Source organism: Rana temporaria, chromosome 6 (genome assembly GCF_905171775.1).
Source record: "Rana temporaria chromosome 6, aRanTem1.1, whole genome shotgun sequence".
NCBI lineage: Eukaryota > Metazoa > Chordata > Amphibia > Anura > Ranidae > Rana > Rana temporaria.
Genome location: NC_053494.1, coordinates 145,246,664 through 145,269,714, shown reverse-complemented (window position 1 = coordinate 145,269,714; position 23,051 = coordinate 145,246,664). Strand labels below are relative to the sequence as shown.

The 23,051-nt window shown below is 45.3% G+C and overlaps 1 protein-coding gene across 4 annotated transcripts in view; it reads right to left on the bottom strand.

Annotated features, from left to right (window-relative positions):
* Positions 1 to 23,051, bottom strand: part of RBM44 (RNA binding motif protein 44) — a 350,280-nt gene that overhangs the window by 246,429 nt on the left and 80,800 nt on the right. For all 4 annotated transcript variants that reach the window (XM_040357500.1, XM_040357497.1, XM_040357498.1 and 1 more), the window contains exons 6-7: positions 15,050 to 16,209; positions 8,205 to 8,257 (exon numbers count right to left, since the gene is read on the bottom strand). In XM_040357500.1, coding sequence (XP_040213434.1) covers positions 8,205 to 8,257; positions 15,050 to 16,209 — 1,213 coding nt within the window. The remainder of the gene's footprint in view (positions 1 to 8,204; positions 8,258 to 15,049; positions 16,210 to 23,051) is intronic.

The following is a 23,051-nucleotide window of genomic DNA, read 5'->3' as shown; positions in this document are numbered from 1 at the left end:
TTTTCTACACCGTTCTGCAGAAACTCTAGGACGACCACTGAACTCGGTGTTGGAGTTTTCTGTGCACCAATTGCCAAAGCACTTCCACACCTTGTCATATATCTTACGTGTCTCTACTTTCCTGCTTTTTAGCAGAGTCACAATTAAGCGGCTCGAGAAACCCTTTGCTTTCTGCAGCTGCTCCTCAGATACCACGCGGCCTTTCTACTGGGCCTTGGGAGAGTAGGTCTTCCTGGCAACAACCAGGGGGGCTCTATAGCTAGTTCTTTCAGCATAGAGAACCAAGGTCTCCTGGTCCAGTGAGGTGCTATGAGAATCAGGTTTGTATTCTCTGCACGGTTTCCTTATCACTGCTGGTATCAATACTGGTGGAGGAAAGGCATAACATATCCTGAATGTCCACCTTTGTGCTAATGCATCCACTCCCAGTGCTCCGTCCTCTCTTTCTAGAGAAAATAAAGATCTGACTGTTTTTCTTTGATGCAAATAAGTCCACTTGAGGTATTCCCCATTTTTGCGTGATTTGCTTGAACACCTCCTGATTCAGCTCCCAGTCGCCTTCTTTCACCTGAATTCTGCTGAAGAAATCCGCTACTGTGTTTAAATCCCCTTTTAGTCCTTGTGTATTGGGACGTGTAGGTATGCGTCCTTTCGATCTAGGGAGACCAAAAAACAGTTTGGAGGTAGTAAGGCTTTCACTGAATATATTGGAGTCCATCCTGAATCTCTTGTAGGTTATGGACACATTAAGGGGCTTGAGGTTTAAGATTGGTCTGACCTTTCCGGTGGGTTTTTGTACTCCGAATATGTGGGAGTAAAACCTGTGTCCCCTTTCTTTTTTGGGTACCTCTACTACTACCTCCTGTTTCTTGAGATCCTCCAGGGCTCTCAAGAACCCTCCGGCTTTTCCTCTGTCTTTTGGAAGTTTTGTTAAATAAAATTTTCTTGGGGGTGGTTTGGAGAATTCCAGATGATAACCTTCCTTTATTATTCTCAAAATAAATTGATTGGAGGTTATCTTTTCCCACTGAGGGAAGAAAGCCCCAGTCTTCCTCCCACTGCGAGCAACTTGTCATTTCTTAGGCTTGTTCAGGACGACGAAAAATTGCTCCTGCTTTGCCTTTCCCCTTCTGGGCCCAAGGCCTTTTTTGATTGTCTGCCTTGGGTGTTGTGAAACGGGGACCTTTAGGAACCCAATTAAACTTGTTTTGTATCCTTTTGTTCTGCTGTGGCTGACTCCAAGGTGCTTTGCGTTTCAGCGGAAACACTTTTTTATCCGCTGTACAATCTAGCACCTTTTCTAATGCCGGCCCAAAAAGCAGGTCCCCTGTGAATGGGATGCCACATAGTTTGGTTTTAGACGCACAGTCCCCCTGCCATGTTTTTAACCATAGAGCCCTCCTAGTGGAGTTGGCCAGTGCTGATGATCTAGCTGCCATCCGCACAAGTTCAGCTGAGGTGTCAGCAATATAAGCTATGCCTCTCAACAATGTGGGAAAGGAGGATAGGATTTGCTTCTTCGCAGTTTCTTCCTCAATGTGAGCCTGAATCTGGTTTAACCAGAATTCCATGTTTCTGGCTACCAACGTGACTGCCATTGCTGGTTTTAAACTACCCAACGTGAAGTCCCAAGACTTCTTTAGTAACGAATCAATTTTTTTATCCATTGCTTCGGATAAGATGCCCATGTCCTCAAATGCTAGGTCGGTATACCTTGATACCTGAGAGAAGGCAGCATCTAGCTTTGGTGTTTTGTTCCATATTGAGGATGGGTCATCTGAAAATGGAAATCGTCTTTTTAAAGCCTTAGAAAAAAAATGGTTTTCTTTCTGGTTCCTGCCATTGTTTTTTTAATTGCTTCGACCAGAACTTCATGAACTGGAAAATTTTTCTTTTCCTTTTCTCCTACACCCTCATACATCTGGTCATGCAGGGATAGTGATTTTTTCTATGTTTGAATACCCAGAGTGGTATATATGGCTCCCAAGAGGTGATCTACATCCTCTAATGAGAGTTTATAACGGGAGGGCTTTCTGGAATCACCTTCCCGAGCCTCCTCCTCTGATTCCTGAGAACCAGACACTGCGCTGTCAGGTTCCTCTTCTGGCTCCTCTCTAGGAACTATTGAAGGGCCTGCACTGGTGGAAGGTCTTAATTCCGGTACTAAAGCTATTGTCTGTACAGGAGGAGAAGCTGACTGAAGCTGCGGGATCTGGAAACTTTCAAAAAATGTTTTAAAAGAATCAAAAAGGTGTTAGATAGTTCTTTAACTGATGCCAGATCACTCTGTTCCGCAGTGTGCTCCTGTACTAGCTTGTTAATAGAATCGCTACAAATAGCTTTTTTCCATGACTCCCCAAGTGTGACTTTACAGGATGGACACTTTTTCTTTGAACTGTGGGTAGTCTTATCTTTGTCAGTTTTCTGAAAGACACAAGGGAACAAATATACCCCACAGTTAGTACCGTAACCTTCCCCCTGCTACACGGCAGGTGCGCAGTGCCTTCATATGGGCTTACCACACTAGGGGCCCTATGAATCACCCTCTGACACTGAGGGCTCAAACCACCTTCCCCTCCCCATTTCCCTGGGGGGTGGGGAGGGGTGGTGTTTTTTTTTTTTAGGAGAGGGGAGATCCACCCTAGGTTCCCCTTACCTTAGTATGGCTGGAGCTGGTCTCTGCTGGAGCAGTATCTTTGCCTTCTGTCCCCGACATATCTGTGTCACCAGCGCTGCTTCTGCTGTCTCTACAGCGATATGCAGCTCCCTCCAGCCTTTGCCTGGCTCCTTTTTTTAAATTCGCGGCCGGAACCGGAAGCCGCAAACCCGGAAGTGCACGCCCCCGTATGCCGGACATGACGTCACCCGCCGTCGGCTCCGAGCGGTCCCAATACCCGGCGTGGTCTGCGTTCTGGAATCCCCATTCCTTCTGCAGCCACACGCTGAACCGAGCATGGGACGCTGGCTGCACTTCTTTACACCGCACTCGGTGCATGCAAAAACTGAGCCCCCCCGACCTACACCTGCACTCAGGGATGCGAGGGCGGCCATCCTATTCAGGTTAGTAACCTGTTTTTTGTCCCAAGAGCCCCTGCTCCCTTTCCGGACCGTTCTGCCTGAGCCTCCCTTGGCTCTTCCTGGCTGATTCCTAATGGTGTCTCCCCTCTGGAGGAAACACAAATAACTGAGGACCAGCAGTGGAGGAGGAAATTTATAGGAGGCTGGCGCGGTGTTTCCAATAGAGGGGAGGAGCCAAGGTCTCATGTGGCTGTCCTGAAAGACGATTAGGGGAAAATTGCTCGCTCTTTACAGTCACAAGATTTGGACGATCTTTGGAGGGAATGCCATTCTCGGGGTAAGGACTACACACATTACTCCCACCCTCATCACTCTTACTCTAGAATTGATCACATGTTTGGCCTCTGCCTTTTTTTTGGCAGCTCCGTGGTCTGATCACGACCCTGTTCTGGTGGTCTGCAATTTTATCCTGGATAGACCCCAATTCTCACCATTGGCGATTAATGATTCGCTCCCATCATTTAAAGAGGTCCAGGAAGATATTTTTAAGGCCTTGGAGGACTATCCGTGATAACGAGGGGTCGGTTGCATCACCTGTGATGCTGTGTGAGGCGTATAAGGCGGTTCTTTGGGGCCACATTATTCGGTTGGCGCCGACTGGTAAGCGGGAACGGGGTCTGAAACAGAAGGCCTTGGAGGCCCACCTGGAGACATTATCTGCCGCTTTTAAACAATCCCCCACCGCGGGTAACCGTAAACTCCTAGAGCAGGCCTGTTCGGAGTTGGATCTTTGTCTTACCGAGGGGGCTGAACGTGTCTTACGTTGGTCCCACCAGAGGTGGTATTCTAGGGCAAACAAACCAACTCGAAAGTTGGCCAATAGACTCCGGACTTTTGCTCCCAAATTTTCCCCCATCACTTTGTGCAACTGACACAATGTTCTTACGGGTAACCCGAGGCATATATTTGAGGAATTTCAATTTCGCCTCACTAAATTGTATAGACCCGGAGCAATTTAATGCTCAGGACACTACTGATTTTCTCAGCCGTCTCTCGCTCCCGACTGACGGAGGTGCATGTTACTCTTATGGACCGGGACATACAAGTTTTTAGAGGTCCTCCAAGGTATTAAGGATCTTAAGGTGGGGAAACGGTCGGGGCCGGATGGCTTTATGGCACTTTACTATAGAAAACTGGCCGTTGTGGTAGCTCCACATTTAACAGCTATGTACAACTCGGTTAAAACTGGCCGCTCCTTTACCTCGGACCTCTTAACGGCAAACATTGTGATGATCCCCAAGCCAGATCGCGATCACTCCTCCTGGGCCAAGTTTAGGCCCATCTCTCCAATCAATATTGATATGAAAATTCTGACCAAAATTCTGGCAAATCGTTTGAACTCTTTTCTTCCACGGTTGATCGGGAAAGACCAGGTTGGTTTTATACCCCAGAGGCAGGCTGGTGATGCAATTCGCCGTATATTGCAACTCCAAACACATAGCTCACACTCGCTCGCTGGAATCCATGCTCTTGTCTTTGGATGTAAACAAGGCCTTCGACACCCTGTCATGGCCTTATCTTATGTCAGTTCTTCGGCATTATGGATTCGGGTCTTCGTTTAAGCGCTGGATGTCAGTTCTATACGACGCTCCTCGGGCAAAAATCAAGTATTATGGATTTGAATCTTCTCTCCAATATCAGGAGGGGCACCCATCAGGGATGCCTCTTTTTGTTTTGGCGTTTGGGCCCCTAGCGGAGGCGATTCGTTCACATCCAGATATACGCGGCATTGAGATAGCAGATTGTTCCCATAAAATTTCCCTATTTGCCGATGACATTCTCACTTTGACCTCTCCCAGAACCTCCTTGCCAAATTTATAATCCCTTTTAGATACCTTTGCTTCCCTTTCGGGGCTCCAGGTTAATCCCTCCAAGTCGAAAGCATTATCGATTAACCTTTCTCCTGGTTTGCGGAGGGATCTACAGTAGGCATTCTCTTTTCACCGAGTCTCCTCGCTGCTCTATTTGGGAATCCACCTTACCACTACGTATTCTGGACTATACCAGGCTAACTTTCCATCCTTGTTCAAACGACTAAACTTACATGTTGTCGTCTTGGTCTCACTTGCCTCCGTCTTGGTTTGGCAGAATAACGGCCATCCGTATGTCCTATCTTCCGAAACGACTATATTTTTTTCGTGTCTTGCCTGTTCCTTCGCATGTCCTCTGTATACATCAATATAGAATTTTGCAATTTATATGGGGTTTGTCCCGCCCTCGAATTAGCAAACAGGTGTTGTTTGCTAGGCAAATTAATGGTGGTCATTCGGTCCCTAATTTACAGGCCTATTATATAACAGCTAACATAGCCTCACTTTCACGCCTTCATGAGACCTATCAGCTTCCGCTCTGGGCAATGCTTGACCTGGTTGACATCGACCCCATTTCCATCTCCTCATTGCCCTGGCTCCCTCCTGTGCACCGTCCGGCGACATTGGGGCCCTGTATAGCCCACTCCTTGCGAATATGGGACGCTAAAGTATTCTGCCGGGTTGATTTCTCCTCATCTTCCACTCTTATGACTTTACGCTATCCGCAATTTCCTCCAGGCCGGGATAATTCCTCCCAATTCTCATGGTGGACCGCAAACGGGTTCACAGAAGTTCTCGCTGTTAAGGCCTACTGGGATTTTGACATTTGAAGCTTTACGCTCATTTCACACTATTCCCTTGCGAGAGCATCATCACCATTTACAACTTTGCCACTTTCTTCTGAGTCTTAGCCTACCCCCAATACTTTGACCCCCTTTGAGGGCCTCTGCAGAGCCAGACCCCATTCACAGGGCTTAATATCACTGATATATTTGGCTGTGATATCCTCAAAGAGACCCCCACTGAGGCCTTACCACCTCCAATGGGAGGAGTTGGGGAGGCGGCTAGACTTTGAGGACTGGAGGGTGATGATACTAACCTCGTCCAAGTGCTCACGTAATGTGTTGATTTTGGAATATGCCTATAAAGTATTGTACAGGTCGTACTACATGCCGGCGAGGCTGGCTCGCTTTATCCTAAATTATTCCCCGCTCTGTTTTAGGGGGTGCTCCCAGGAGGGCTCCATGCCGCATATTTGGTGGTCTCCTGCGTAATCTATTTCAGATTAACATTAAAAGGGACCCTTATGTAGCACTCCTTGGTAAACCTATCGTGGAATTATTGCGTCCAGAGAGGCAACTGGCCCAGCATCTCTTTACTGCAGCTCAGTTGACGTTGCGAGAGCATGGAAAACCCCCCACGCTTAGCTTTGAGGCAGTCAAAAACCGCCTGAACGATGTCATGGTTAATGAGAAACTATCTGCAGTTTTTTGATACGCACGACAAATTTCTCAGGCTTTGGCAGCCTTGGATCACATACTACCACCCTTCTAGGTTTGACATCGCATTACTGTCAATGTGGGTCTCCTCTTGCACGCACCCCATGGACCTTCTACCTCCTTTTTTGCTTGCTCTCCCACTTCACCCTCCATTCTTTCTCGCTCTGCTTCACTTTCCTCTTTCTCCACTCCTTTATAGTCTCTTCTTCGGCTGTTGTCTATTTGTACTCTTTCTAGAGGATGCTAACCTTCAGGGTTTTTTTTCTGTTGTGAATTGCACACCCGTTCTACAGGTTTGCAGACAGCCGGGCGATGCCCGGGTTCTAGACCATCTTGTTCTACAGATGTTTTTTTCATCTCTTTTGTGAGATTGGGGGGGGATCAGACTCCAAGGGTAGATGCGTTTTTCAGTGAGACGCTAATCCAATACTGGGTTTTTAAGGGCTGGTAGCCCACTTTTTATTTAAAAGTAAAGTTCAAAGAAAACGAAAATCGCCCTCACAGGGGGTTTTCATCATTCCTGTATCTTGGAAGTACATCAATAATTCAGCCTCCCGGATTTCACATTTGCCATCCGGCTGTTCAGGCCTTTAACTTAGGCCCCACGTTCTGCTCCTCAGAACTACCAGCTTCTTGGCCATAAGCACACGTCTAGCTTACGTCCTGCTGCAGCTAAGCACACACCTAGCTTACGTCCTGCTGCTCCAACAGTCATCACCTCTGCCTCCTGCAGTGATGCATCCACTCTTTCTTCTCACAGAGCTTTGGGAGTCACCTGACTCCTTAGCACAGACCTCCTGTCTGTGGGGTGGGGCCCTGAATGCTGCTCAGATCAGCCTTTAAAAACCCATAACACAGCTGACCCATTAACGTGTGTTTCTCTACAGATTTTGGCGTAAAGCAGCCATTTCTCCCACAGCACAGGGTCCCATCCTCACACTTTTCAATTGAGTATAGCATAATATCTTGCTTCCTGTATGTTGATCTGGGGTTTCGGGTCCGGATTTACTCTGTACATTGTATGCTATAACACTGTAGTGAACCTGTACTGTCGGTTTATGACAAAAAAACTTTTATTAAAAGAAAATTGAATGTAGATTTGCTTGCATCCAATTCGCATGACATGCGAGTGTGAACGGCTCTCAATGAAGCTGGTTCACAATGGTTTAGGGTGGCCGCAGAGCGGATTGCAAAAGGGTCCTGTACGTGTTTGGGTCTGGTTCAAGTGCGAATACAGGTGAAAAATTCGGACCCAAATTCGCACCTGAACTGGTGGACATGCACCGGACCCCAGGCACAAACCCGCAGCTCGCGTATGTGAACCCAGCCCTACATTCTTTGTTCTCTCAATGGAAATAAAGAAATTAGGCCTTAAGTGCATCTTCATCAAAAATCAATGTTTAGTTTTGAAATTGTAAGGAATTGTTAGAAACTTTAACTGTAGAAAGTGGAGGGTAATCTGAAATTGTACAGTTGTTAACAGAAAAGGGGAGAGAAAAAATTTGAAATGGAAACTTTCAGAACACAACTTTCTGAAAGGTGGTTTACCCTCACTTTAGAGTGAGTTTTTTTTTGTTTGTGTGTGTCTGACAGGAATCTCCCCAGTTGGACAGACATTCCAAAAGGTTGGGGTCTTAACTCCCTATAGACTATCCAGAAAGAAAAAAAAGAACGGCTAAATATATTTTAATTTCAGGTAGATCATTTTAATAACAGGGATTTAAAAAAGGTAGACATTTTTACTAACAGCCACTAACACAGAATAGTTACTAATGGCTTTGTTTTTTTTTTTGCACAGTATTGTTAGACAACTTACCCCCTGTTGTCTTTCAAGTCTTGGCAGCCACCAGATCCGACATTTACTGGACCCTGACAAACAAACAAAAAAAAGTTACATTTTAGGAACCCATGAACGGAAGAATTCATTATAGATGTGCAGACTGAACATCAGCTCAGATTTTTTTTCAGATGGTGAAGTTAGATAAATTCTATTTTTAACCACTTAAGGACCTTGCCTGTTTTTCAGACTCTGTTTACAAGTTTAAAACATTTTTTTTTTGCTAGAAAATTACTTAGAACCCCCAAACATATATATATTTTTCTAACACCCTAGAGAATAAAATGGCAGTCATTGCAATACTTTGTCACATCGTATTTGCAGAGCGGTCTTACAAGCGCACTTTTTTTTGAAAAAAAAAATCACTTTTTTTAATAAAAAAAAAAAAAAAATAAGTAATAGTAAAGTTTGCCCTTTTTTTTTTTATATATATATTGGGCAAGATAATGTTACGCCGGGTAAAATGATACCCAACATGTCACGCTTCAAAATTGCGCCCACTCGTGGAATGGCGTCAAACTTTTACCCTTAAAAATCTCCATAGGCGACGTTTAAAAAAATTCTATAGGTTGCATCTTTTGAGTTAGAGGAGATCTAGGGCTACAATTATTGCTCTCGCAATTGCGGCGATACCTCACTTGTGCGGTTTGAACACCGTTTTTATATGCGGGCGCTACTCACAAGCTCGTTGGGACGGGGCGGTTTAAAAAAAAAAAAAAAAGTTTATTTATTTTAATTGATTTCATTAATTTTTACACACAAAAAAAAAAATGGGTCACTTTTATTCCTATTACAAGGAATGTAAACATCCCTTGTAATAGAAAAAAGCATGACAGGTCCTCTAAAATATGAGATCTGGGGTCAAAAAGACCTCAGATCTCATATTTAGACTGAAATGCAATAGAAAAAATCAAAATACAAATTTTGTCATTTGAAAAAATGACAACAGAAAAAATAGGATTTTTTGTTCTCACCGTAAAATCCTTTTCTCTGAAGTCCATGGACGGACACAGCTCCTTAAATCTTGACAAGTGGGTTATGTTCCCTGTTTACAGGAGAGGACTAGGCATTAACATGTTAAATAGTTAAATACATATTACATTAACAGAGTTGAACAGCCCCGCCCAGGGGGCGGTCCCTCCAGACATAACCCTCCTCACTGCAGCTTGCAGCCTCAGTTTGTAACAAGCAGTACAAACCTAAAAAGGAGGGGTGGGTGCTGTGTCCGTCCATGGACTTGAGAAAAGGATTTTACGGTGAGTACAAAAAATCCTATTTTCTCTTATCGTCCATGGACGGACACAGCTCCTTAAATCTTGACAAGTGGGACGTCCCCAAGCAGTGTCAAAAAACGAGGGGTGGGAAATATATCAGTAAAACTAATTTTAACTTCACCCCAAAACAAGCAGAGCTTCTCAACTGAGGAGGTGCAACTTTAAACAGCCGCCGGCAAAAACCAGCGGCTGAAAAAAACATCATAAGATGCACTCACAGCAACCATGTAATTCTGGAAAAAGCGTGAACGGACGAGCAAATCACTGCCTCGCACACCTGTGAGACCGACGCATGATGTCGGAAAAAAAAAACAGGAAGCACCAATTGCCCTGGTCGAAAGTGCCGTGACCGGAAAGGGGCGGGCCCCTTAGGAGCATAGGCCTGTATGACGGCCTGCCTGATCCACCAAAAATGGTGGTCGACGAGACCGCCAGGCCCTTTTGTGGACCAGACACCGGCACAAAAGAGTCAGAAGCGCCGAAACTGAGCCGTAGTAGGCTGGTATACCCGCAAAACGCGTACCACGCCTAAAGTATGAAAGGCCGAAACCTCCTTCGGAAGAAGGGAAGGTCGCGGGCGCACCATCACCTAATCCTTATGGAGGATCAAGCATGGCGGCTTGCAAGACAAGACCGCCAACTCAGAAACCCCTCTAACAGAGGTAAAGGCCACTAAAGGGGCCACCTTCTGAGATAGTGTCAAGAGAAAATCTCTGTTTCCAAAAGGAAGGTTCCTGAAGAACCGAGAGCACCAGAGTCAAAACTCATGGGGGAAGAGATGGGCCAAGAAGGGAAAGTATGACAAACCCCCTACACACAAAAAAAGGGGACCCACCAGGGAACGGGCAGCAAAAAGACCACTGAAAGAACACAGCCAAGGCTGAAATCTGCCCCCAAACGGTGCTTTAAGCAATTTTTAGATCCACTCCAAGCTTTAAAAACAGCAGGACCCTGGACACCGAGTACGTCCGTGGACGTCACTCCATCCCTTTGCACAGAGAGGTGCGACGGTAGATCCTCCGGAAGAAGACTACGGTGCCCTGTTGAGATGACCGAGTCAGACAGACCCCGGTCACCTAAAGTCTGGCTTCCAATAACCATGTTGAGCAAGTCAGTGACTGTACAACAGGAGGAAGTATGGGACCTGTAGACAGAGGAACCTCCTGCCCTGGCAACCGCCAGGGTACCTCCGCTACCAGGCGCCTAATATCAGCGTACCAAGGACGCAGAGGTCAATCTGGAGCGATTAGAATCATCGGGATCTCCTCAGCCTCCACTCTGTGGAGCGGCCGAGGAAGCAATTACATTGGAGGAACGGCAAAAAATCACTGATACAGACCCCACAGGGCCACCAGCGCGACTGACGTGTCTGTACCAGATCACTAGACCTGGCCACTTACTTTGACACCCTTGCGGCAGAGACGAGCGGCCAGGAGATCCATGTCCTGTGAGGCTCACCTCCTGCAAGGGAGCCGAAACACCCCAAGCACAAAGACCAGTCGCCCTGGTCCAGCATCTGGCGACTCCAGTAGTCCACCTGCAAGCATACCTGATGGTAGACCGAAGTCCGGCTGAAACCAGATCGGTCGACCACAAGAAGTATAGCCTGATCGCCTAAAATAGTAGGACAATGAACAGTAGACAGCACCTGGTATTCCCAGGCGGTCTCCCACCAGGCAATAGCCAGGCCCGACCCTGGGTAGCTACCAAGACCAGACACATTCAGGGAGGTGTGGCCGTAGGTCCACGCAAGTCCAGCAACTCAGGGCCCCCCAGGTTCACAACCCGTGAGCTGGCATCCGTCGTAAACGTAAAAGGGAAGGAAGAAACAACTTCCCGGACCTAAGAGTCAGGGATCTCTGTCACCAACTCAAGAGTCTAATGATCTAATGATTTCAGAGACAAGAGATTTTTACCGCCTGGACAGTATTTCCCCTGGAAAACCAGGGTGTGGAACTGGGCATACAGTACCGCCTTGAAGGAGGCTACCCACAGGCCCCGAACCAGCAGGCGCCCGGAGAGAAGACCGATTGCGTGATGCCAATACCTTCACCGCAGACTGAAGTCTGCAATTTCTCCAGGGGAAGAAGGACCTTTGCCACCGAGGAGTCTGGATCAACACTAGATACTCCAACGCTGAGTCGGAACCTAGCATGCCCAGGATTTGAACCCTGGGTCGCACACATGGAGGGCAGGCTTGCTGCCACTGAGCTACACCTTCTGGCCTAAACGTTTAACACCCACCCGAGTCTTCGGAGGGTCTGAATGGGAATAACCCATCCACTAGGTCGGAGACAGAAGCTGCTCTCAGAAGAAAGTCATCCAAGTAGCCAATGAGGAAAAAGCCTCGCTGTCCCAACAAAGTTAGGATAAGTGCGAGCTCCTAGCTGAAAACCCATGGTGCTGACGCCAGATCAAAAGGGAGGGCCACAGGCTGACAGAGACCCTCTCTCATCACAAAGCACAGAAAAAAAAACTGAAATGCGCAAAACGGGACATGCATGTATGCGTCCCTGATGTCCGAGGACGTCAGGACATCCCCCGGATGGAGCGCAGCTACCACCGAACAAATTGATTCCATGCGGAACTACCCGACGTTCAAAGGTATTTAGGGCCTGAGGCCCATAGAAAACCCCAAAACTCTCGTCCTGCAGGAAAGGTAAAATTACCCCGCAGCTTAGCAAATCCCACACTGCCCAAGGCAGACCGACGGGCCGGGAGAGGAATACATGAGGAAAGAACTTTGTTCTGTGGATAGGAGGAAACCCTATCTAGTACTCCGAAGAGACCACCTCGCAGACCCACTGGTCGGAGAGCAGGGAGGTTTCACCGAATTGTGAACCTGCAAGCCGCCCCTCCCACCTAAGGAGAGGGAGGGAAGGCTACATACATTGGCAGGATTTGGGTGCCGGCGTGATCGGCTTACGCACCCAGGGACCGATTAGTCCCCCAGCTGGGCCTTTAACGGCCTGGGAGGGTTGTCCCTAAATAATACACACATAGTGTGTATGTATATTATGTAGGTGTATGCACACATGCCTTTGGAGGAAACCGGAGTACCCGGAGGAAACCCATGCAGACACAGGGAGAGACAATGCAAGCTCCAGGCAGATTGGCGTCAGTGTCCGGATTCGAACCAAAGACTCTCTTGCTGCCAAGATATGGAGTTAAGCACTACACCACCATGTGCATAAAACCATTCTGAAACAGAAGCCCTAGATAACAAGGGCGCAGCATTCAATGAAGCATCACAGACCTATATGAGGCACTGGACCAGCTGGTCCGCTAGCCTAATAACCTCAGGAGAGAGCCGGTGCTCCTCCACTGTCTGGTGCAAAATGCTCACTCTGAGTTGTATACAGCACTAGGGATCAGGACTACTCCAAGATGAGCGCTCAGAATGCGGCCACAGGAAAATGGCCGGCACAATGTAAGCTGCACCATTGCGCGGCTACGACAAAAAGGGCGCCAATGGGAGTTTTCAATGTAATTGAAAAACCTCCCAAAAAATGGCGCCAGCGCCGACTGAGACCCCAGTGTAGTGGCCACAATAGGCCGCAAGCCAGACCCCAGCATGGTAAACATGGAACGGGTCAGTACTTCGGATCTTCTATCCGTCAGATCCATATAAGCGGGGGTTCCCGCCCGGCGGTGAAGGACTACAAAAGCCTTCAGCGGCTTTTCTCATTCCGCATCTCAGAAATTATCAAAGGGCACAGAAGGGAAAAAACCTACACAGCGGTCTGATTTGTTTGATCCAAAAAAGACCGAGCCCTCGGCGGAAACCCAGCTCCCTTGCAGCAGTAAAAAGCGCACCCATAAATGCCTTATTCTGCTTTTTTTTCTTTAACTAGGTACCTGGTCCATGGCTTCATAACAGAGCATTCCGCAGGGGATAACGAGGGAAGGGGGCACTCTTTTACTGCCCGCCCGCTGTCCACCCCCACCCTGGCACAAATGTGTCCAGGACTAACAAAAACTCTGTGGGAAACCCAGGTGCTAACACCTGCTGCCACCACCAGCATGTGGGGAAGGACCCAGATACTGACTCCAATATTTACAGTGTGTATTATAATATGCACACCTGTCCATTACACATAGACAAAAGCTCCTAGAGCCCTATTCAGGGCCTCTCAGCCACTTGCTGCGCTGACCAGGGGTAACCAGGGGACTCCCTCAGGAGGAGACTGCCCAGCGCTGCCTGTGAGAGGAAAAGAATCTGCAGGGACCTGTGTTAAATAAAAAAGCCCTAGGAGGCTTTTCCTGTTCAAAGGATAAGACACAGATACAGCATAAAAAGCAAAACCGTTACAGGTGTCACTAGTCAGCGTCTGCTGAAGTATAATCAAACATCTGTGCTCATCACAGGGCTTTTTAACATTGAAAAATCCCTCACAGGAAAGCCCAATACAAAAAAGAAAAAAACAGGTCAGATAACCGTCCCCTCAGGAAGGCCCCCTCCCCCTGGCAGCGGCAATGTTAGCAATGCAGCAAGGGAAAGGAGCAGGGAAGGGAGGAGAAGGGACCCCCGAACCCCAGTAATGCCCAGCCGTACCAACCCACCGAAGCAGGAGGGACTGTACTTACCCGTCCAAGCGAGGACTCGCTGACACATTCCTGACAGAACTACAACCGAAATGGAGGTAGCTGTCGGCCCGGTCCACTGTGAGTGAGACAACACCACAGCCCAGTCATATGTGGACCTCGGAGCAAAGCTCACCGATCCCCCCATGAGTCATGGGGTATGGCGTGGCAGACCAAGCCTCTTTGCAAAGGTGTGCCCACGCTTGCTGGTCGGGCTGAGTAGACTACAAGGATCTATATTATCCAGCCTGTCTCTCAGCTGACAGTTGAAAGAAGATTCTTCAAGAAAATTTCCCCTCAGGGCGCTGGGCCCAAAGGGAGCCATACGTCCTTCTCCTTGCTAGGCAGAACGAAACTGAGGCTGCAAGCTGCAGTGAGGTGGGTTATGTCTGGAGGGACCGCCCCCTGGGCGGGGCTGTTCAACTTCTGCTAATGTAACATGTATTTAACTATTTAACATGTTTCTGCCTAGTCCTCTCCTGTAAACAGGGAACATAACCCACTTGTCAAGATTTAAGGAGCTGTGTCCGTCCATGGACGATAAGAGAAATGTGCATTTAAGGAGCATGGGTGGAAGTGACGTTTTGACGTCGCTTCCGCACTGCTATGCCCTATGCCCTCACTCGTATCCCAGCCAAGCAGCGTTAAAGGACCCGATCACCTCCGGGGGGCCCCCCTCCCGCCGCCGATAATGGTGATCTCACGGCGAATCCGTCGTGGAGACCACAGTTATCGTTTACAGGACTGGCCACGTTAAAGATAAATATCTCGGTTATGGCAACAGCTGCTGCCGTTAGAGATATTAATTTTTAAAGTGATGACGTATATGTACGTGTCCTTAAGTGGTTAAATGCCTGTTGCCTATACTGTCTTCTCACAATTTAGAATAAAAATGGCAATATAGAACAGATCATCTTCTGTTTCGCCAAGTCATTCCCTTTCATTATCAAATAATCTTAAATTTACCTGAGCAAAAATTCCAGGAAAAGTTATATCTGTATTTACATCCATTTCCCGACAATCTGTTCCTTTGGTCTGAGTTGCTTTATCACTGTGACAATTGATTAGCCAGGAAAAATCGGTGTTACAGGACACATTTCTGTGCTGCTTGGCTGTCATCTCAGGACGGTTATTCATGTCAACACTCACTGCTCTTGGCAAACTGCTGGACTGCACATCTGGAGATGCAACAGAAAAATCATTTTTTTGGTTGCACAAGTAATTGCTGGAAAGATCTTCAAGAGCTTCTTCAAAAAGATAAGATTCGGTATCACTATGGTAATCAATCGAAAAGGGTGAACTAGATCTACTGTAGCTGCCACTTTTAATAGACAAGAATGTTTCATCACATATATCACTAGCTGAACATTCTTGATCTAGGAGTTTTTCAGATTTGTCCAGTAAGGGTTCCTGCTGCTGACAAACGTTTTGGCCCTCTTTCTCCAGCAGTGCTTGACTAGGATCTTGAAAGTCTGAACACCTCTTACTTCCAGAAACAATGCCTTCCTTTGTAAACTCAGTGTGATCAGAAAAGTTCCATGTTTCAGTAATGGTTTTCTCCCATTTGTGGGATATTTTGTCAGGTTGTACATAACTACTTGAAAAATGATCTGCAAAGGTAACTTGATTGGAACCATCGATTGGTTTTGCTGAACTGCAATGTGGCTCAACATGTGAGAGGTTTACAGTCTCATTGTCACTATAATTTCCTGTGCCAAGATTAGTAGATGAAGAATCATTCTCGCGCATTTTTTCTTTAGGAAATTCAGGTCCATTGGGCACGGCCTTGTGCTCTAAAACCATGGAAGCACATGCTGTATATTTATACTTGGAAATTTCACTACTTGCTTCCTGCAGTTTGAAACTGGGTTGATCAAACCAAACATTTTCCTTGCAATTAACCACTTCCCGCACAAGCTCTCTAGAGTGTGTATTTGTAGCTTCATGGGTATACATCTCTTCAGAGCACACCACGGTGTAGTCTGTGCTTTCTGAGTGATCCATGATGGAATTGCCAACCTCAGAGTAATCCGCGTTGTATTTATGATCTGTGTTTATTGGATTGTCCTCTAGGGAACAGCAACTGTCTTCACCAGACCTGGCAAACTGAGTTAAATCAGGCTCACCTGTTTTAAGAGAACATAATTTAAAAACCGTTTAATTATTCTTATTACTACAGGTATTTATATAGCACCAATTTATGCAGCACTTTACATATATATTGTACATTTACATCGGTCCCTGCCCTCAAGGAGCTTACAATCCGAGTCCCCAACTCATATTCAAAATACACATACTAGACCAATTTAGAAAGGAGACAACTAACCTACCAGCATATCTTTGGAGAGTGGAAGGAAACTGAAGTACTCTGAAGAAACCAGCGTACTTGTAGGAAACCCACACAGGCAAAGGGAGAACACGAAATCTGTGCAGATAGTGACATGGTTGAGATTCAAACCAATGACCCTAGTGCTGATAGGGAAAAAATGCCAACCACGTTGCCACTGTGCTGTCCAATAAGCAACTGTATTTAAGAACCCTGAACAAATAAAAAATGTAGTATGCAAGCCAATAAAATTTTAACTGAATCTGTTTAGTTTAAAGCCAAACTGCAGGAAAAAATATGCTTTTTACTTGGCCCAGCATACTTAAAATTGCACGCACTATAATCCAGAGAGTGTTGCTGAAAATGCTAGCAATCTTTGTTATCTTTATGACACATTTACTATCATTATTGATATACTATTCTCTGCTGCAGTGACTTGCTGACTGGTACACTGCAGGAGTAGCCGTTACCTCTTCTCCCTCTTCCTCCCCTTCATCAATTGATGAAATGCCTTGGTTTTTTTTATTCGCAGAATACAAGGCACTCTGTAATTGGACAAGTAGAGCTGAAGGGCTTATGAACAACCAGATCACCCCCTGCTCAATAACAGAATGCCTTTTTATTATATTTTGTATATGCCTTTGCATTAGACTTTTTATCAAAGGGTGAGAGGGGAGGAAGGAGGAGAGAATGTGACCAATGCTCCTGCATTTAAACCACTTAGGAACCAAGCCTTTTTCTGAGATTTGTTGTTTAAAAAAAAAATGTTGCTAGAAAATTACGTAGAACCCCCAAACATTATACATTTTTTTCCCAAACACCCTAGAGAATAAAATGGCGGTGAATTTCACACCGCATTTGTGCAGCGGTCTTACAAGCGCACTTTTTTTTGGAAAAAATACACTTTGTTTAACCAGTTAGCAACCGCCCTATAGACGAAATACGTCTACAAGGCGGTTGCTTAACTCTGGGAGGGCGTCAATGTACGTCCTCCCAGAATCGCGCTCCCGCGCGCCCTGTGGGGCGCGCACACGGGAGTCTCCGTGACCGTCGGGTCCTCCGGACCCGGCTGATCACGGATCACGGTAAATCGCCGCTGATAGCGGCGATTTACCACGTGATCGCTCCGTCCAATGACGGAGCGATCACTAGTAAAGAAACCGGCGTCATGTGATGACGCCGGTTCCTCCCTCTCCTCTCTGTACCGAACGGTACAGTGTGAGAGAGGAGAGGGGAGAAAGCGCATGCAGCAGCAGCTGCTGCGGGCTGGATCTGTGACACATGCAGTCACAGATCCAGCCATCCCTCCCTGTGCAATACTCTGCAATAAAATCAACACTCTGCAATTATGCCCCCACACTCTGCAATTATGCCCCCACACTCTGCAATTATGCCCCCACAATACTCTACAATACCCCACAATACTCCACAATACCCCACAATACTCTACAATACCCCACAATACTCTACAATACCCCACAATACTCTACAATACCCCACAATACTCTACAATACCCTGCAACGTCGTCTATGGGGATTTTTAAGTAGCAAAGTTTGGCGCCATTCCACAAGCGTGTGCAATTTTGAAGGGTGACATGTTGGGTATCTATTTACTCGGCGTAACTTCATCTTTCACATTTAAGCAAAAGAATGAAGAAAAAATACTAAATTTGCCAAATTTTATAACAGAAACAAAGAAAAATTATTATTTTTTACAGAATTTTCAGTCTTTTTTCTCTTATAGCGCAAAAAATAAAAAACCCAACGGTGATTAAATACCACCAAAAGAAAGCTCTATTTGTGTGAAAAAAAGGACGAAAATTTAATTTGGGTACAGTGTTGTTTGACTGAGTAATTGTCATTCAAATTGTGAGAGCACCGAAAGCTGAAAATTGGTCTGGTTATTAAGGGGGTTTACGTGCCCAGTGGTCAAGTGGTTAAATAAAAAATATGACAACAGTAAAGTTAGCACAATTGTCACACTTCAAAATTGCACCCGCTTGTGGAACGGCGACAAGCTTTTACCCTTAAAAAATTCCATAGGCGACGTATAAAAAAGAAAAATTTCTACAGGTTGCATGTTTTTAGATACAGAGAAGGTCTAGGGCTAGAATTATTGCTCTCGCTCTACCGATCGCAGCGATACCTCACGTGTGGTTTGAACACGGTTTTCATATGCAAGCGCTACTCACTTATGCGTTCACTTCTGCACGCGAGCACGGCGGGACGATATCTCGATCAATAAACTTTGTAAATGTACCAAATCCCTAAAGTATTTACCAGATGGTACCCAACTCCTACCACACTTCATGTTATTTACCCCCACAGTCTCTCTGAATTGTTTGGAGGTTGCCCCCTTCTTGGTAACTTTATACACACATTTTGGTCCTGCAGTAAAATTAATCCACTCAGGCACAAGATTAAGGCGTTGGCATTTAAGATGACAGGTAACCTTCTTACATTATCTATGGTTAATTGCCTATTGTTTGCTTTCATACATGAAGCCACTCAGCAACTTGTGGCAAGTGACAACCACCAACGTGTGACAGGTGACGTGGCAAGTGACAATAAGCAACGTGTGGCAAGTCACAATCTGCATCTGGTGGCAGGTGACGTGGCAAGTGAAAATCCACAACTTGTGGCAGGTGATGTGGCAAGTGACAATGCACAATGTGTGCCAAGTAACAATAGGCAACGTGGGGCAGGTGACGTGGCAAGGGACAATCAGCAATGTGTGACAAGTGACGTGGCAAGTGATAATCTGCATCTGGTGGCAGGCAAGTAATAATCCGCAACTTATGGCAGAGACGTGGCAAGTGACAATTTGAAGGCAGGTGACATGGCAAGCGACACACTCAGGGCTCCCACTGATTCTGCATTATAGCGAGTTGAAACATTTAGGTGAAAATAGACACTACCTTGGGTAAACATTCTGGTTGTGGCCGCAAAACTGCCCAATCCTGGTGCAAGATCAAATAAGGTTCTTTACAGGACAGAGAGTCGCCAACTCCGACACCCTCCTGGCCGATGTCACTGCCACCAATAAAACTAGTTTTCTTGTCAAGAAGCCCAGAGGAATAGGCCGGATAGGCTCATTCTGTAAAACTCCCAGAACTAAATTTAATTTTATTTATTTTTTTTAAATATTCACTTTTTATTATATAGCCATAGAAAACACATCCTATTCCTTCATCCAAACCCTCCACCGATCATCTAGATTCCCGACTCCCTGAACTCCTGCCATTTCACCCATATATTCCGGAATCTCTCCAATGAATCTTCCTCTATATGGAGAGTTTATTCTATAACTCTTATTTTAACCCTTGCAGCCCAATCCTTCATGCTGGGGACTTCATGAGACCTCCAGAGACTCTGGATCAGGCTTTTGGGCGCATTTAAGAGAAATGGAATCAATGTGTTCTTATATTGGGAGGCAGTTTTCCTTGTATCATGATATAGGCAGTTCCAGGGGTTCTTCTGCATCTGTTCTCCTGTAATTTGGTAGATTGCTGCCAGTAGTGTTGGATCTTTATGCAGTCCCACCAGAGGTGTGCAAAGGTTCCCGGGGCATCACTTCCCCTTCATCAGGTTGAGGGCCCCTTTGCCCCGATCCTATATGCCCTCTGGGGGGGTTACATACCATCTCGGCAGGAGTTTGTTGCACATTTCAACTGTCTTTATGTCTTCTGAGGAATAGCACGCCATTCTCAGATTTTTTCTTCTGTGTTACTCGTCTGTAAGGGGGCCTATCCTCTTCCTATTCCCCCAGGTATGGAGGGAGTTCTGGTTATATTTCTTTAACCCCTTGCCGCCGAGCGTACGCAGATATGCGTCCTCGGGTTTCGGGGGTTATACTGGGATGATGCCCACAGCTACTGTTTAGAGCAGGCGATCTGCTTTCCCGTGTCAACAACCAATATGGCTAAAAGTAGCTCAGTTGTTATCACAGAGGAGCGGGAGGGGACACCCCCCCTCCTGCCGCCTCCGCCGCTCTGACCGGGCCTCACGTCCCACGATGCGCCTCTTCCAGCGCCTAGCCAGACTGGAAAGAAGCCGTAAACGGCTTTGTTCCAATCTGACTGTAAATGAGGAAGCAAGTTCACATCCGGTTTACCCGGGTGCCAATGGCGCCGGATTAAAAAAATATATATACAGTATTCAGAATCGCCGTTTTTCGGTGATCTGAATACTTTGAATTGCAAAAGGAGGGATTGGGGATCAAATAAAAAAAAAAAAAAACACAATTTAATATAAAAATAAATAAAATGTTTTTTTTTTAAAGCGCGCCTGTCCCCGCCAGCTTGCGCAGCAAAGAAACCGCATACAGAAAATCGCGCCCCCCCCATATGTAAACAGTGTTCAAATCACACATGTGAGGTATTGTCGCAATCGTCAGAGCACGAGCAATAATTCTAGCCCTCGATCTCCTCTAACTCTAATCTGGTAACCGTAATAAAAAAAAAAAAAAAGTGTCGCCTATGGAGACTTTTAGGTACCGACGTTTGTCGCCATTCCACGAGTGCGTACAATTATAAAAGCGGGACATGTTTGGTATCAATTTACTCAGCGCAACATCATCTTTCATATTATACAAAAAAAATTGGGCCAACGTTACCGTTTTTTTTTTAATTCATGAAAGTGTCTCATCAAAGTGTCTTTTGCCCAAAAAGTTGTGTTTAAAACACCGCTGCACAAATACCGTGCGACAGATATACTTTGCTTTAAGCTAAGGGGGAGTGAAAACATTTCTCTATTGCCCTCATGTGTCCTTTTCCCCGTAACTAATGTGGCAGTGCTTGTGTAAAATGCTGCAATTGAGTGTACCTCCATTTATCTAGTGGCATGTTTCCCCATTTTTGTGCAATTTCCTCATACGTGCAAATCCTATTTCATTTAATTACATCTTGTAAAAAAATGTATTTATTTTTTCCCCATCTGGTGAAATATATGCGTTCCTTTTTCCCTGGCTTAAAGAAATTTGTTTATAGGAAAAAATGTTACTGCGCTGATCTAATTATCCAGAAAGTGCAATTTCATAAAGTGCTATTAGGTGTGAAGTGAATTAGTGCACAAACAACCATAAAGTGCTATATCAAGTACAACGACATAATTGATATACTATATGGATAAACATACGTAAATCTATCACGCTATACCAAAAAAAAATGAATAAATGGATGTTATAAAACTACATAAAATGTGCATAAACACAATACTAGAAGTGTAAACAGCGGTTAATTGTCAACATAGGACATCACTATCTGGGGTCTGGTGAGTGTTCAGTTTAGCCGTTGGTGATGGTGGCACATGTTTGTCGGATGGAAGAGACAGCTGCACCTTTAATTTACTTTGTGTAACAAGCACTACCAGCATTGAACCCCTCCCTCATTACCTCATTGGAATCCATTGTTCAATTGCGAAATTGTTTGCTGTTCCATTGTTGGACTTAAGTGCTGTTGGCACATTTACTAGCTATTTATGGGACTTTGAAATGTAATATATTTTTTCCCGGTATTTATTTCACATAAAGAGCATGATTAGCGGTAATATTTCCATCATAGGAGCACAACATGCATTGACTTTGTCCTTTGATGTCCTATGTTGACAATTAACCGCTGTTTACACTTCTAGTATTGTGTTATTTTATAACATCCATTTATTTATTAATTTATTTTTATTTTTTTGGTATAGCGTGATATACTATATGGATAAACATACGTGAGTCTATCAATTATGTTGTTGTACTTGATATAGCACTTTATTTATGGTTGTTTGTGCACTAATTCACTTCACAGCTTAATAGCACTTTATGAAATTGCACTTTCTGGATAATTAGATCAGCGCAGTAAAATTTTTTCCTATATGCACCTTTAACCCTCTACTGAGGGTTTACACAGTATTGCAGCAGATCACGTATATATTTAAAATAATTTTTTTTTTGCGCCGGTGACACCTATAACACTTGACATTAAATAAATTTGTGTCCAATATAGATAATAATGGTGAATTATGGTCCCAATGGTGCGTGTTTCTAGTTAATGGATTTGTGCTATTGGCTAATTTTCGGTACTGAAGTGGTATCCAGACCATCTTCCCTAGATCTACCCTACTTTGTGAGATCTCCATATTGGCCCAGGTTCTTCCCTCTTTTTTATGAATCCACCCTCTTTATTATGAATCCACTCTAACATCCGAGAAATGCAAATCGCCTGATAATATTTCTCGAAGTCTGAGGCTGCTAGTCCTCCCGACCTTTTAGCTTTCGTCAATGTTGCCTATGCAATCCTGAGCCTTTTATGTGCCCAGATATATTTTAATGTTATTGATTTTAATTTCTTACTGTTATTGGAATCATTTGGAAAATATAAGTCAGCCTTGGTAGAATATTCATTTTACAGCATTTATTTTTCCTATCCATGAAAGAGGCTTGTGTCTTAGTTTCTCCAAATGTTCTTTAACTATATTGGACTTTCCTGGTGCCTTCCATGGCAGCATACATATGGTTGGTTACCCCAACCAACCCACAGGACCAATTATAACTCTTTAAAAGGGTGTCAGCCTCCCCCATACACCATTCTTTCTTCTGTCCTCAAACCTTTAGGATCGTGGATCACCTAGATCAGCCCTTACTAGGCCACTATG